The 15,327-nt window shown below is 45.6% G+C and overlaps 1 protein-coding gene across 2 annotated transcripts in view; it reads left to right on the top strand.

Annotated features, from left to right (window-relative positions):
- Window positions 1-15,327, top strand: part of Fam107b (family with sequence similarity 107 member B) — a 66,953-nt gene that overhangs the window by 30,756 nt on the left and 20,870 nt on the right. The window contains exon 2 of one of the 2 annotated variants that reach the window (XM_028895088.2): window positions 2,672-2,784. The exons of the other annotated variant lie outside the window; for it this stretch is intronic. Coding sequence (XP_028750921.1) covers window positions 2,751-2,784 — 34 coding nt within the window. The 5' untranslated portion in view covers window positions 2,672-2,750. The remainder of the gene's footprint in view (window positions 1-2,671; window positions 2,785-15,327) is intronic. 2 annotated transcript variants of the gene reach the window in all.

The raw sequence follows: 15,327 nt of genomic DNA, 5'->3' as shown, positions 1-15,327 counted from the left end.
CAGTCTTGAGAAAGGAATAGAATATTCTGTCACATAGAAATATTTTATGCCTTCTATATGTGCCTTGTCCCTTCCAAGTTCTGAGAGCCCCAGTACTGGTGTAGGGCTGGATGGCAGGCATAAGCTTTTCTGTGGATTTCTGTGGATCATAGGCATCTTTGTGTCATAGATGGTAAAAGCCAGACTTCTCGTTTCCCTTTTCTGGAGAAGGAAAGCCTGTGGCTGGGGAAGATGTCCCACGTGGCCCAGTTGGATTGCCTGGTGTAACAATGCAAATATGCACCAGCATACATAGTGCACACTGCGTGTGTGTGTGTGTGTGTGTGTGTGTGTGTGTGTGTGTGTGTGTGCATGAGCACATGTGCACACCTGTGTGCATGTAAGGGTAGGTCACTTCTAAGGGCACAGGGTCCGAGTGTGACAGCTGCTCGGCCTGGCGTTCTGACACTGAGACTGATGCTCTTTGATGAGCTTGTGAAACTCTGTTAAGTGCAAGGAAAATGGTTTGGAACAGATGTAATGAGGAAACACATTGCCGACTTTTCCAACTCAGTGAGTTGATCTTTTTATCTTTGCAGTGGACATTTTAAGAGTAAACGAAATTCATTTCTTCCTAATGGAATGGAAATACAATTTATATTAAAAAATAAGAATAAGGTGAAATAAAGCCAGATTAAAGATGGAAATAAATATTAGTCTCTCAAAAAGAAAGATTATGATGCTTAAGTTTTATATTAAAGATGCTAGCCTCAGTTAGTCTGTTATTTTATAATTTATAATTAAACCCTGTCTGTGGGAATATGACTCCAAGTTCACAGTGTCCTCAGTACTTAAAGTAACAGACACATCAGTAAATGTACTTTTAGAAGGTTTTGTTGCTTAATCTGGTCTTGTTTCATAATATTTCTTTTAAGATAAAATCAAGTGTTTCTTCAAATCACTAAGTAGATTTATAATAACAATGTCCTGTTTTCTGAATGTTTAGAAATTCAGTCTGTCTCATTTAGGCTGTGGGTGCATTTTCCAAGTGAAGATTACTACTCTGGCTTAGAGCCCTCCCTGTTTTGAGAAAATAGAGATTTCTTAATTCTTGGGGTGGAGTTTAAAAAAATAGTTAATGGTTTACCCAAAAAATATAAAGCAAGGAGCTTTATGGTTTGCTGATTTATGCAGGTTTGTGTACTGTTGCTATGACAACATTTAAGATTTTTTCTTTTTTTATTTAATTTTTTTTTTTTCATGAATGACCACCCACTATAATAAGTTTCTCTGTCCAAGGTTGAGAGCAGCACTCATCTGTGGATGTAAACACAAATACCTACGAGGCAATCTGACAATATAACCGTTTAGCAAAACAAGATCAATAGATTCTCCCCTGGGCCAGGGACTTCCCTAGCTTTGGGTTTTGACCATATTTACTGTAACCAGGCATGAATTTCCTCCTGTGGTACCGGACTCAGATCCAGTCAAGAGAGCGGTTCATGTCCCCATTGAGTCTTGCCACAGTTGGGCAGTGGGCACTACTTGCTTGCAAGGCTGATATTGTAGCATGTAGGGTCCAGCACTGGGTAAGACCATTGAGACCTTCTGCCCCAGCAGCCCACACATCAGGACCAGCACTGTGAGAGCTAGCCCACAGGGAGTGTTTCCTAGTCAGCTCAAGATTAACTTTTCAGTGCCCTGTCACCAATGATGACTTTTTTTTTTGTTTTTGTTTTTGTTTTTTTTTGTTTTTCGAGACAGGGTTTCTCTGTGTAGTTCTAGTGCCTGTCCTGGGTCTTGCTCTGTAGCCCAGGCTGGCCTCAAACTCACAGAGATCCGCCTGGCTCTGCCTCCTGAGTGCTGGGATTAAAGGCGCGCGCCACTGCCACCTGGCCAATAATGACATTTTTAATCTAATGCTTTGAGTTGTTCTCCATAGGAAGGCACCTCTCATCCATTTAGTCAAATCTAACGTGTGCACTTAGCCTGCTTCCATATAACAGTTGGTCACGTGTCCCTCCTCACCCACTTCCTTGGTAAAGGATTGGAGACTATTCGCTTATGGTGTAGACAGGAAAGAGAAAATGGAACCCTGTTTGGAAAAGCCCTGTCAGAACTTATTAGCTACTCTCCTGGTTTTTCCTCTTTCCAAAACCCAAATTCATGCAGTCCTACACCACACTGAGATTGTTTACTGCCCTGGGCAGAATTCCTGGCATATTTGAGGCCTTGCCCCTATTAATTTCTGCCAGATTCCCCAAGCCACAACTGGCCCAGTCCATTCACACCGGCAAAACTCCCTCCATCTCCTCCCTGCCCTCCTGCTGACTGTGCCAAAGGCATTGTTGTGTAAGTATGTTTAAGGCCAGTGGTTGTTCCAGGGCACTCCTGGACCTGGTCGGTGTCCCAGACTTTATGGCTTTCTGCTGTCATTGTTTTGGCTTTGAATTCAGCCTGTCAACTCTGCCTGTTTGACAAATGTTAGATAACCCACCTCCCTTCCTTTAGTAAATATACCCATGGTGAGGGTTATATTACTTGCACCTGATGAAATAGGCCCTCTTTCCCAAGGCCAGTGGAAGGAATCCATGGGGGAGGTCTGCTTGAGGGGTGGGGCAGTGGGAGGGGGGAAGGTGGGAGGGGGGAAGGTGAGAAGATAGAGAAGAGGCCAACTGCTGATTCTGAACAGGCAGAGCCGGCTTCCCTGGGTAGAGGCGACAAACCTGTGTGTGCATGGTGACGAAGCCCAGAGGACAGACAGGTCAGAGATGGCAGTCCGCGCACCAAGGCCGGGAGGTGAAGGTAAGTAAAGCTCTGAGGGCAGCGGGACACCTCAGGGGTTTGGAAATGAGTCAGTCTGGGCTGGAGTGCTGACTCTCCCTCTGTTCACTGCAGTGACCTGGGCTGGAGGGTTCTGTTTGTCCGAGCCCAGTTCAGCCTTAGTACTGCCAAAGCCTGGTCCACACACGCTCTGCAGGGCAGGATTCACTCACCGTGTAGCTGTAAGGTTAGCTGATCCGTGCTACAGCTGGCTTGACGTTTTCAGATCTTGAAACTCCTTAAGCTGGCTTTGGTATGTGGTGCTAGGAATCAAACCCAAGGCCGTGTATGTGGTGAGCTGTTTCGTCCGACCAACACTGACCTTCCCCCATACCATCTGTTTCTACGTGGTTGTCCACGTGGCAGGGATCTGTGGCCTGATGTTTGGTTTCTGATACCTGATCCTGGGGAATTTCTTTGCTCCTTGCTGACTGTGTCTTAGTGGAATTTAGTTTGTTTTTTTGAGGTTATATAAATGGTCTGGAAATGTTGCTCAGGTAGAGCTTTTTGCCTAGCATGTTCAACACCTTGGGTTCCTTCCCCAGCACACACACACACACACAAACACACACACACAAACACACACACACACACACACACACACACACACACACACACACGACTTATACATATTGAATTATTGTTTTGGCATTAAGCAGATATTAGTACTGGGCACAGTGGCCCTCACCTGTCATCCTAGGATTGGGGAAGCTGGAACAAGATTACCTGCAATTCCAGGGCAGCTTGGACTGCAGAGTGAGTTGGAGGGGCCTGTCAGGCTCCCTGAGACCCTGTCTTACAAAAACAAAACAAGAGCAATGCTGCGCAGGACCGTTTGGCAGCTCTTTGTCCAGTTGAAGGCGCATGGAAACTTCAGTGGAGCTCTGTTGGCTGTGCGTCATCTCTTCCGAAGAGCAAACGATTGGCAGTAGTGTTTCTGATCCAGCTGCCATCTGCTCCACCTTTGAACTATCCCCTTTCTAACAGAGTAACCCCAGATCCTTTATCTCTGTGTACACAAGGGAGGACGTAAGAAAGATTACCTCAAAAGTTACATTTGTTCATAGTGATATAGGCATCCTCTTGCCATGATGGAAGATGGAGAGTAGACCGATTGGCTGAGAAAGTTTTGTTTTGGTTCTGTTAAGGTTTTCAAAAGCAGTGTCAGAAGTTTATTTACAAACAAAAGAACAGACACAATAAATCAAATGTCCAAAATTACTTTTAAGAGTTTATAAAATGGTGACTCAACTAATAATACAAATTTGTTTTCTAAAGAATGTTTGTGCACGTGTGTGTGTGTGTGTGTGTGTGTGTGTGTGTGTGTGTGTGATGTGCCTGTGTGCTGAAATCCCATCTTAAACTCTGGATCCTCCTGCTTCTACTTCCCAAGTATTGAGACCGCAGGCGTTTACCACAGAGTCTGGCTCTGTCCTCCATGTGTAGCTAAATGAAGTGGGACAGGGTCTTCCAAGCTTCAGGTGGGTCTTTCTTAGCTCTTTTCTGTTGCTGACTGAGTGAGCTCTGAGTGACTGTTTTCTTTTAGAATCTGGGAATTTTGGTGGTCACAATGGCATTGTTTCACAGTGTCCCCCTTCCTTCTCCATTTCCCACTAAGATCTATCAAGGCATTGTGAGCCACATTCAGCTGAGCCCGTTGTCACACTCAGTGTGACACATGGGGGTATGACCACTCAAGTTAAACTGTATTTTCTTTTCTCTAAATGTAATGCTTCCAAATTCTCATGGCAAAACCAAGCTGTGTGTCCCAAAGGCAGGTGTCTCAGAAGGTGTGTGTGTGTGTGTGTGTGTTGGGGGACACTCTAATTCTGCAGGGTCAAATAAGAGAAACTAGTGAACTAGTGACCCATCTGCCGAGAAGGCTGTGGAGCATGGGGTCTTTGGGAGACTGTGACAGAGCAATGAGAGGTGAGGGCTGCTATTGGAACCACCAGGTCGGAGGGTTAAACTGGGATAGGAAATATTTGTGACAGTATATCCTTATCAAGCACAACAGTTTTCGAAATGGCAATAGGTCCCTCCTCCCCCAGAACTAATAATATATTTTATAAATAAAAATAGGTTATTCCTTCAATACTGAACATTCGTAGATGAAATTAGGAAAATGACGTTCTCTCTTTCTTTCTCCCTCCCTCCTCCCTTCCCTCCCTCCCTTCCTTCCTTTCTTTCTTTTTCCTTTTTCTTTTGAGTCTTGCTATGTAGCTCAGGCTGACCTTCAGTTTATAATCCTCCTGCCTCAGCCACCAGAGTGCTGGCATAATAGGTATGCACCCCCAAGCCTAGTTCCCTCCTCCCCTCCCCTCTTCATTTGTGGTGCTGAGGACGGAACCCCTGGCCTTATGCAGCTAGGCAAGGGGTCCACCACTGAGTTACACCCCTCCCTGGTGACTGTCTTACCATGTCGCACGTACTCTTGTGTGTATGTATTTTCCAACATAAACTGAATTTTAACATTGTTTTCTCAAACACTTGGAATCTTATTCAGCATGATATTCCTAAGATTGTAAACCAGAGTGGAGGATTTCTTTCTGGGATTTGTTCTTTGACCTGCCTTGAAAAATCTTTTAAAAGAAATCTCTCGTTTGTTTTTTTTTTTTTACCTGACCTTTTTGCTACATTTTACTTTCAGCACTTGATCCTTTAAGAAGGTAGATCATATTGTTAAGCTTTTCAGATTAGCCACCCCCTCCCCACTCCCCCACGAGGGAAGTGGCTAGCTGTCATGATGCATGCGCCCTTTGTTAGACAATTATTCTCTAATTGTTCGTCCGGAAGCAATTCATGAGTTCCTTTATAGCCGGCTGTAGTAAAGGACACGTTTGTGTTGTGACTGTGCTGACATGTCCTTTGTCTGTGTCCTTTCTATTAAAGTCATCATCAGTCCCTGTGTGTGGATTTAAAGACAGGTTCCGTTGAAAGAAAGCTCTGCCTCTTGCGACAAGAAGTGCGAGAGAAGTCAGAGCTGAGGGGAAGTTTCTGGATGCTGGGCTATTGGGTAATGAATCCTGTGGCAACAAAAGAAATGGAAACATGTGCAACTTGGGTGGCTGCCGGAAGGGCAGTGGATTTTCCATTTCACAAGGAAGAGCAGGAGGCGCGGCAGCAGAGGAATGCTAGACTGGCCTCCACTCTGTACTCGATTGTTGTAGCTGTTGAACGGATTTGTTTAAGGACGACACGTTGGGATTTCGTGAAGCTGGTGTGTGGCTGCAGTCTTCCTAGTCACAGAAGGATTGCTGTGCCACGAGTTGCTGGCATGAGTCGGCTGATGGGAATGTGTTGGTTCCTGGGGCCAGAACCCTAAAACCCCATGATCCATGTGGGCCACAGTCTTAGTGGTGGGACAATGGTGTTCTCACGTGCTTATGTGTGAGGGTGGAGGAGGAGAAATGTGTTAGTCACTGTTCTAAAGAGACAAGGCAACTCTTACACAAGAAAGCATTTAATTGTGGGCTTGCTTACAGTTTCAGAAGTTAGTTATCATGTGAGGAGCATGCCAGCAAACAGGCAGACATGGTGTTGGAGAGCATCTGAGAGTTCTGTATCCTGATCTGGAGAGAGAGAGAGAGAGAGAGACAGAGAGACAGAGAGACAGAGAGAGAGACAGAGAGAGAGCCCACCCCCAGTGGCATACTTCCTCCAACAAGGCCACACCTACTCCAACAAAACCACACATCCTTATCCTTCCAGTTCTTTCAAATAGTGCAACTCCTGGTCACTAAGCGTTCAAATATATGAGTTTGTGGGGGCCATTCTTACGAAACTACCCCCAGGAAGCTACTGAGAAACACAGGGCTGTGGCAGTAGGAGGTAAGTGTACATGAGCCTTTAGAGCAGCCAACTGCTGGAAGATCTGGATCACTGTCCGGTGGCCTGTCATAGAAACTACGTGCTGTGTGTGTGTGTGTGTGTGTGTGTGTGTGTGTGTGAGAGAGAGAGAGAGAGAGAGAGAGAGAGAGAGAGTTGGGGGGGTATATGTTTGTGGGTGTGCACATGCCATGGCATTTGTATAGAGGTCAGAGGACAACCTTGGGTGTTAGCCCTCACTTTTATGCTTGGTGAGCTGGACATGAGCTTCTAGAGATTTTCCTCTCTCTGCCTCCCATCCCATCTTCTCACAGAAGCACACAGGGATTGCAGATAGTTGTACAGTTGTATCTGGCTTTTATGTGGGTCCTGGGGGTCTGAACCAGGTCGTCAGACTCGCATGGAAGCACTTTACCCACTGAACTGTCTCCCAATCTGAATTTGGAAATTTTGATGTTTTGTTGTTGGTGTTGGTGGTGTTGTTGGTGGTGTTGTTGGTGGTATTTGTTTTTCAGTTTTGGGGATGGAACTCAGGTCCTTAAGTATTTTAGGCAAGATTCTCACACGGAGCCAGAACCCCCAGCTCTGGAGGGTTTTCTAGAACGGTGAGCATCCTTCTGAATCCCCTAAGGGTAAAGGCCATTATGCCTTGCAGACATCATGGCACCTGAGGTCTGGCCATTTAAATGTGGCCAGCTTGTTTCTAGGCTCTCACTCCTCTGTGCTCCTTGTTTGCCAGGAAGGCGGCTGCCATTTTCCTCATTCTGATTCGGAAAGTTTCCTCATACTTGTCTCCAGAGGGAGGGAGTTGAATTAGTGTGCAGAGTTCATGTTGAGAAAGCTAGAGTTGGAGGAGTGTACACCTGTGTTGTGTCCCTGTGCCCACACTGACTACTCATGTGTTTACATGCGTGCCTGCCAAATCTTCCACAGGCGGCGAGGCCGAGGCTCAAGAGGATTCCATGAGAACCTTCTGATCACTGTTGCCTACTGCAGCTTTTGCTGTGGATCCTGTGGCCTCTAAATACTTAGAAGATGTAAATTGCTCTGGTTTCCCTTCAGCTTTGGAGCGGAGGCCCAGAGCTAAGTGGAGGAAAGAGAGGTGGTAGTGAAGCCCAGGAGGCTGCCGCGCCCACTCAGACGGGTGAATTTAGACTGCTTGTCCAGCCACCACTGGATGGATGAACCATCACAGACCCGGTGCCTGTCCAACAGGTGTTTGTCGTCTTCAGTTCTGGGAGGCTGAGGTTAAGACACAAGCCATGTGGGCTCCTGGAGAGGGCTCGCGCTGTGGCCAACAGTTGTTTTTCTGTGTCCTCTTGTTGGGGTGGGATGTGAGGGGACAGGGACCAAGAACAAGCTCTGATCTCTTTTTAATGGAACAGTTTGTTTTTAAGGTGTTGGTGTATCTGCATGAGAGCGCAAGTGTCCCCAGAGGCTGGTGGATTCTGAAGCCCTTTGGGCTGATGTTCCTGGTGGTTGTGAGTTACCTGCCTGGGTGGTGGGAACTGAACCCAGGTTCTCTGTGAGAACAGTACACGTGTGCTCTTAACCCCTGAGCCATCCGCATAGCTCCTCTTTCCTTATAAGGACACTAATCCTGTCGTAAGACCCCTGGCTTCCTTTAAAGCAGTAGCTCTCAACTTTCCTAATGCTGCGACCTTTAATAAAGTTCCTCAAGTTGTGGTGCTCCCCTCAACTATAAAATTAATTTCATTGCTACTTCATAACTGTAATTTTGCTGGTTATGAATCATAATGTAAATATTGCTTGGGGAATAGAGGTCTACCAGAGGGGTTGTGACCCAGAGGTTGAGAACCACTGCTTTAAATGTTTACCTTCCAAAGAATTCAGCTTCAGAGTCTATCATTTTGAGGGCAGATTTTAGATAGCTATTTTGAATTTTGGGGGAACACAATCTATAACTTTGTGTGCGGGTGAGGACAGGCTAATTCTCTACCTGACAGCCATTGCTGTCCCCTTTTTACAGCTGGTATGTGGTTCACATTTCCCCTGCCTTCCTTTGTAGCTAGGTTGGTCACATAACACTGTTTGGACATGAGATGAAAAACAAATCCCCCAGGGGTTTCTGGGATTGCCCTCCCTGCAGGCAAAGAGCCAGTGTGGGGCTTTCCCTGTCTTCCCTTCCCTTCCTCCTGTGTCTACAGGGGACAGTGGAGGTAAGGTTGGACACTGAGGAGAACCCAGGACACCTATGAACCCTGTAGCAGCCTTGACTTAAGGTCAGCATTTTAGTGTGGGCTAAAAGGAAGTTCATTCGTCTTCATCTCCTTGTAGGCGGGTTATTGGCACCCCAGAGCATCTCCCGGGTACAGTCTACAAGGGAAATCTTCCTCCCCCTGGAGCTGACAGGAGCCATCATCTTAAAAGCTTGTCTCTAAGCCTCCCTATATTTCCTACCCCTAGAGCGCACACTATCGTCTCACATCAAATTTCTTCTGTGTGTTTGTCTGAGCTGCTGGACATTGGGGGGTCATGTCTCGTTCACCTCCAGGTCTTTAAGGCCTACCCCTCGGCCCACGCTTAGGAGAAAACCATGGTGATGATTGAGTACTCGGGTGAGCTGTCTAGTCCTTGCCTCGCTGCCGGCTCTGCCTTATTCTTCCTGCCTTGCTTTTGGTGTCCTCCATTAACAAAGTGGCAATTTGTTGTTCACAGCAAAGCCCATGAGGTAGCCTGAAGAGAGGTAAGTGGGAAAACACTTTAATTAGATGTATCTGACTGTGTAAACAGCTGTTCCCAAGGGGTTAGTTAGAGACAGGCGTCCTCCAAAGATGCAGACAAAGATATGGCCCAGTCTCCACGTTAATTTCTCATTGTGGAAGCAGATATCAGGTATATTCACTGTGCATTCTCACAACTATGAAACATTTAACACATCCAGAAAAACACATAATGGTAACTGTTGTTTCTGGCGTGCAAGTTTCTTCTTCTTGATAATTCTGAAAAATGAACCTTTGAGCATTGAGTGGTTTGAAGGTAGAATGCATTCCCTCTGTAGGACCCACACTGGTCGAAATGCACTTTTAGAGATGAAAAATTGGAACGTAGTAGAATAAATGGCTGTCGTTTTACTAGGAAGGGCACAGATGGCAGAGGTGACAAGCTTGGGATTAGGTTCCAGACCTTTCCTTTAAGACCCTTTCTGCTCTATCCTTTTACTGTAACTTACTGAGCAGAAAGCCAAAAGGAACGCCAACACCCCAGGAACACATGCAGACTTCTGGAGGAGTGCCTCCACTGAGCTCTCATCAGCAGGGCCAGCCTGCCCGGAAGAACCTGGGCTGTCTTGGAAGGGCAGGGCTGGCCTCCCGCTGTGCTGAGTGATCTGAAGGAGCCACTGGACCTGGGCTCCGCCTGGGCCAGTATGATGGACAGGCGCATCTTCATGATGTTTGTGTAGGAAATGGGGACTAAAGTTACTCAGCAGCCCTACCTGTCGGTGAGGAGTGAAGTGAGGCTTGCGTCCTGTTTTGCACCTTCTTCATGTTCTGATGATGTACTGGGGTCAGGTGTCACTGAGGATGCTGCTTTCTCAAAGGGGCTGATTTTCATCTTTCCCCTTTTTTCAAAAGTGTATTTTTTCAAAAGTGTCCTGGGCCGGGCGTTGGTGGCGCACGCCTTTAATCCCAGCACTCGGGAGGCAGAGCCAGGCGGATCGCTGTGAGTTCGAGGCCAGCCTGGGCTACCAAGTGAGCTCCAGGAAAGGCGCAAAGCTACACAGAGAAACCCTGTCTCGAAAAACCAAAAAAAAAAAAAAAAAAAAAAAAAAAAAAAAAAAAAAAAAAAAAAAAAAAAAAAAAAAAAAAAAAAATCAAAAGTGTCCTGAATGCTGATACTTTTGAAAAGCCAGGTTTCAGTGGGATCAGCCACAAAGCAGACGTGGAGTTCTCAAGTGATGGGGCCTGAGAGATCACTGTATTTGAACACTGTGGTGACTTAACCTCAAGGGAAAAGGTGGAGGGTCACCCTACTGACTCTGTACAGTCTTTGGCAAGCTTCTAGAAGCATGTAAAATTGTGATGCTGTTATTAAAGTATACCTCTAATTTAAATAGATTTTCAAACATTACATCCAGTTATTATTGTTCATGATAATGGCGGTATTAGTTACGGTGCAAAATAACTCCACATCAGGAGAAAATAGATTTGGCAAACTTGAGAGAGCAACTGGAGGTGAGTGAGGCAGCATTCATTATAAATGGAAGTGAGAACCCAAGGCTAGCCTTGACCCTTGTCCAGATCCCACTGCCTTCTCAGTGTCTTGGCTGCTTCAGCTCTCTGGGCCTCAGTTTCCTCTTCTGTAACAACAGAGAAGCAGAACAGGTCACTTCTGCAGAGGTTCAGCCATTAGGGCTTTTGAAGATCGAGCTTCTTGTTTGAATTCCTTTGGTCGGCCCAGTCACGAAGTCTCAGCATTATTATTCATCTCTTGAAAGTGAGTCCCGCTGAAGTGTCTTCTGGTCTGTCTGTGTAGCTTCCTTCCTCTCAGGAACGACCAGGCCCCAAGCTGCCCTCTTGCCAGTCCATTCCCTTTGTAGTTTCCTGAAAGGAATGACTGAGCTATAGAGCAAGTGCCAGAGAGAGCCTCTTTAATCAGGAGTTTGAAGCATCAGGATGAATTGTGGTTCCCTTCCTCGCCCAGCTTGACTTTTGTGAATACAGACTGGCATGGTATAAATATTTAAGCATTGCATTAATGTTCAGATTAAAGAATAATGCAGAAACCAGAATAATCAAAATAAATTGGTTAAAATTTGCATAACTTTAAATGTTGCAGACCCTGAGGCTTGTGGACAGTGGTTATGGGTTGGCCACATGGCCACTGCACCCAGCAGGTAGCATTTGGTAGTTTAGTTGCTGATGATATGGACTGGGATTTAATAATGTGCACTTACATCTAAACATCTCTGTGTGGTCCTCAAAGGTGCTGATCAGAGTACTCATCAGGGCGAGCGTCAATGGGGATGCCAGCATTAGTGGCCATTAATAACTTCATAGCTAAGTGCTAACCACCAGGAAGAAAGAGATGAAGTAATACCTGAGATGCCTCATATTCCATATGTAGGGCAAAGAGCAGGATTCCAAATGCTAGTTACAGAGAGTCACTATTAGTGCAGTGTCTGTGTGACTCACTAGCTTGGTAGGCTTATTACCGAGCTGCATGGAGCCTCAGTTTCTCCATCTGTACAAGGATTGTTTTACTATCCCTCAAAGGTTATGAGACCCACAGCACACATGATGGAAATGTGATTGGTACATCCCCAGAGATTCTGATTCTGATTGTGTTGGACAGTATCCTGTGGTCTTGATGCTGGGGTTTGAGATACTGCAGATCTCTATGCTGAGCTTCCATGCACACAAATGCACTCAAAACAAAGGCCATGTTAGTTTGGTGGTTTTCTCCCACTTAATGCATCATGAATATTTTCCTTTTCATTAGTCTAATGATACCTAATTTTATGCTGTATTATATTGCATTGTTAGATATTTAAATATCATTTATACTTTTTTCACTATCATAGATCATGCTAGAAATAATATTGTTTATTTTTAAGGTTTTATTTTATTTTAGTGTGTGTGTGTGTGTGTGTGTGTGTGTGTGTGTGTGTGTACATGTGAGTGCAGGTACCCATGGAGGCCAGAATAGGGCATCAGATCCTCTGGAGCTGGAGTTAAAGGCAGTTTTGAGCCATAATGTGGGTGTTTTCATTTCCTCCTCCTTAATGGTTTAACACTGGCTTATGACATGGGTGCTGGGAAACGAACTCAGGTCCTCTGCAAGGGCGGTATGTGCTCCTAACTCCCAAGCTATCTCTCCAGTCTCCTGATATTTTTATCAACATATCTCTTTTCTCTAGATAAATTTCTGGAACTGAGCTTACTTAGTTTAAGAGTGTTAAGTCCTTTTGATACATGTTGTCAACAATTCTTCAGAAAGGAAGTTAAAATATATCTTTTCAAAAATAGCTTATGAGAGTAAACATTTTCTAAATGCAGGGGAATGAGGAGAAAAAAAGTCTTTTTAAAATTTTTTTTTTTAATTCATCTAGGATTAGGTGAAGAATACCATGAATTTTGGAGAAAGTAAATACAAGTCAGGAAAAGCCAAGGGAGCAATAAGAAAGCTAACCTGTGCTTTGTTTCCAGAGCAGCTTTTAGGATTCAGGCTTGAATGAAAGTCATGATGCTGTACTTTATACATTTAAATGACTTTGTGCAAAGAACGATAAACATTGGTCAGCTTTTCTTAGCACACATGGTAATGCACCACTGCTGCATAGTTCATTTTAACGGAAAGCTGCAGAACAAGATGATATGTTCATAGGAACTGTCATTTTTGATGATTTATTTGATTATTTATCTATGTGTATGAGTGTATTGTGTGCATGTATGTGTACATGAGTACAGTGCCCAGAGGCCAGAAGAGGGCATCAGATGCCCCTGGAGCTTGAGTTACAGGTGGTTGTGAGCCATTCAGTGTGGATGTTGGGAATGGAACTTGGGTCCTCAGGAAGAATAGTACCTGTTGGAAACCACTGAGCTATCTCTCTAGCCCCAAGTATCCCTGCTTTTAAAACTGTTTCCAGTCTCATATTTAGGAGGCCCTGGATTTGGAGTTTGGTTTAATAAAGTGTGGCCCACTCTTTGTTTCCTGTGTTCCTCTCTAGCCCCGGAACAGAGTGCTTGACTCTTCCAGATGACATGGGGGGAGGGCAGATAGGTGAGGGAAGCCGAAGCCGGGTCAGAAGGCCTGCTCAGTGTGGGTCTGTAGGGGTTCTAGGGAGCAAGCTGAGCAGAGTGGAGGCCCACCTGGGGCCTCTGGAATCTGAGGGGCCCCCCTCTTTTTGGTGTCCTACACTCTGCAGCCCTCGGTCATCCTAAGCCAGGCTGATGGAGGTCCACGGGTGAGCTCAGCTCCTCTTTTATCAAGATGTTTAATTCCCAAAGGACCTCAGGGTCCTCTGGCTCAGCCTCCTTTGTACAGTTAAATTTTGCTTATTCATTTGTTTGGTTTCCAGTGATGGAGATCAAACCCAAGGCCTCATGCATGTCAGACAAGGGCCTTCCACTGAGTTACAGCCCAGCACTCGGATTGTTTTCAGTAGAGATTCACCAGGCAAACCAGTGAGGGGGATGTCATTCCTTCTAGAAAACGTAGTTATTGTTACGTGTGGGGGCACTCGGGTCTGGGTCTGTGTGTGTGCACATGGCACGAACTCTTGTGGAGGTCAGACCGCTGCTTCCAGGGGTCGGTTCTCCTTCCACTGTGGGCTCTGGGGATTGAACTCGGCTGCGCGGTCAGGCTTACTTGCTTCTGCCTGTAGAGCCATCTCATAGGTCCTGTTGCCTTCCTCCTTCTCCTCCTCCTCCTCCTCCTCCCTCTTCTTAATTTGTAAAATCAAAGAGTCTACCTTGGAATGGAGTTGAATGTTACAAATTTTTTTTTTTGGGGGGGGGAGGAAAGTACTGAGCTCTTAAACTGAGGTGGCAGATCTGTAGTGGAGCACAGACAGCACAGCTGGACAGACAGCACAGCTGGACAGACAGCACAGCTGGGAGCCAGCATGGCTGTGGTCACTTCCTTCAGCCTGCGGTTATGAGCTAGTGTCAGCCCGCCTGCAGTGGGCCTGTTCACAGGGCCCCAGAGGTGGTCCTTCCTCCAGGGTGGTTCACTAAGGCCTCTGAATAACCTTAGACAAAGAATGCCTCTCTTCTAATTATGCTTTAGAATTTACTTGCCAGTTTCCTTATTGCAATTCAAAAAAAGAAGTTATTTTCTTTTCCTTGTAGTAATGGGGTAAGCGCCAGTGCTTTCCTTTGAAGAGTGCCAACTGCTCTGAGAACAACCTGTGCCTTTTACCGCTGGGTGACGCTCTTAGACCAGAGATGCTTTACCAGGGGAACTGGGGGCCCTTGAACTTCAGACTTCAAACTATTTTATGCAGGAGAAAAGGGAACTCTTAAATCTAAAGTGTGCACTGGTCATTGCTCAGCCGTTACATGATAGGTATGATTTATCACTCTGAAGCAATTTTAAGGGCAGTGAGTAGAGGGTAATCAATTATTAACAGGATCATTAATTAGCATTTCAGTTGCTTGGAGGCTTGGTTAGATTAATGTGCTGCATATTCATGAGCTACTGATTATTTCAGGGGAACATTTATACGAACTGATGCTGGTACAAATATTTATTTTGCACCTGACACAAATCTGAGTTATCTTTTGGTGGCCAAAACCTTGTTGGTTGCTTGCACGTTCTGGTGCACACCTCTGGTGGTCAGAAGACAGCATGAAGAAGTTGGTTCTGTCCTTCCCTCATGTGAATCCTGGGTATTGGACTGAGGTCCTCAAGCTTGGCAGCAAGGGCTTTTTCTGCTGATCCAGCTCACCAGCCCAGTGCTGTGTATGGACTATTAGTCAGGATTTTATTGAGCTGTCTTAAGAGGAAGCTTAAGATGTTGCTTGGGAAAATGGACATTGTTTTCCCTGTTCAGATCTGTAGCAAATAGAACTTGTCTAGAACTTTTGCCAAGCTCCTGAGATCAAATTAGAGAAGGAACTTACTCAAAGCTATGTGGATCTGCCCTCCATGGTTCTCAGCTTCTTTGCAAATCCAAGGCCCACCTTCTAGGCTTGGTGTGACCAGTACCTGGTCGCATTCAGTTGAACAATG

Source organism: Peromyscus leucopus, chromosome 5 (genome assembly GCF_004664715.2).
Source record: "Peromyscus leucopus breed LL Stock chromosome 5, UCI_PerLeu_2.1, whole genome shotgun sequence".
Taxonomy (NCBI): Eukaryota; Metazoa; Chordata; class Mammalia; order Rodentia; family Cricetidae; genus Peromyscus; species Peromyscus leucopus.
The sequence above is the reverse complement of the archived record's forward strand: the minus strand, read 5'-3'. Positions and strand labels throughout refer to the sequence as shown.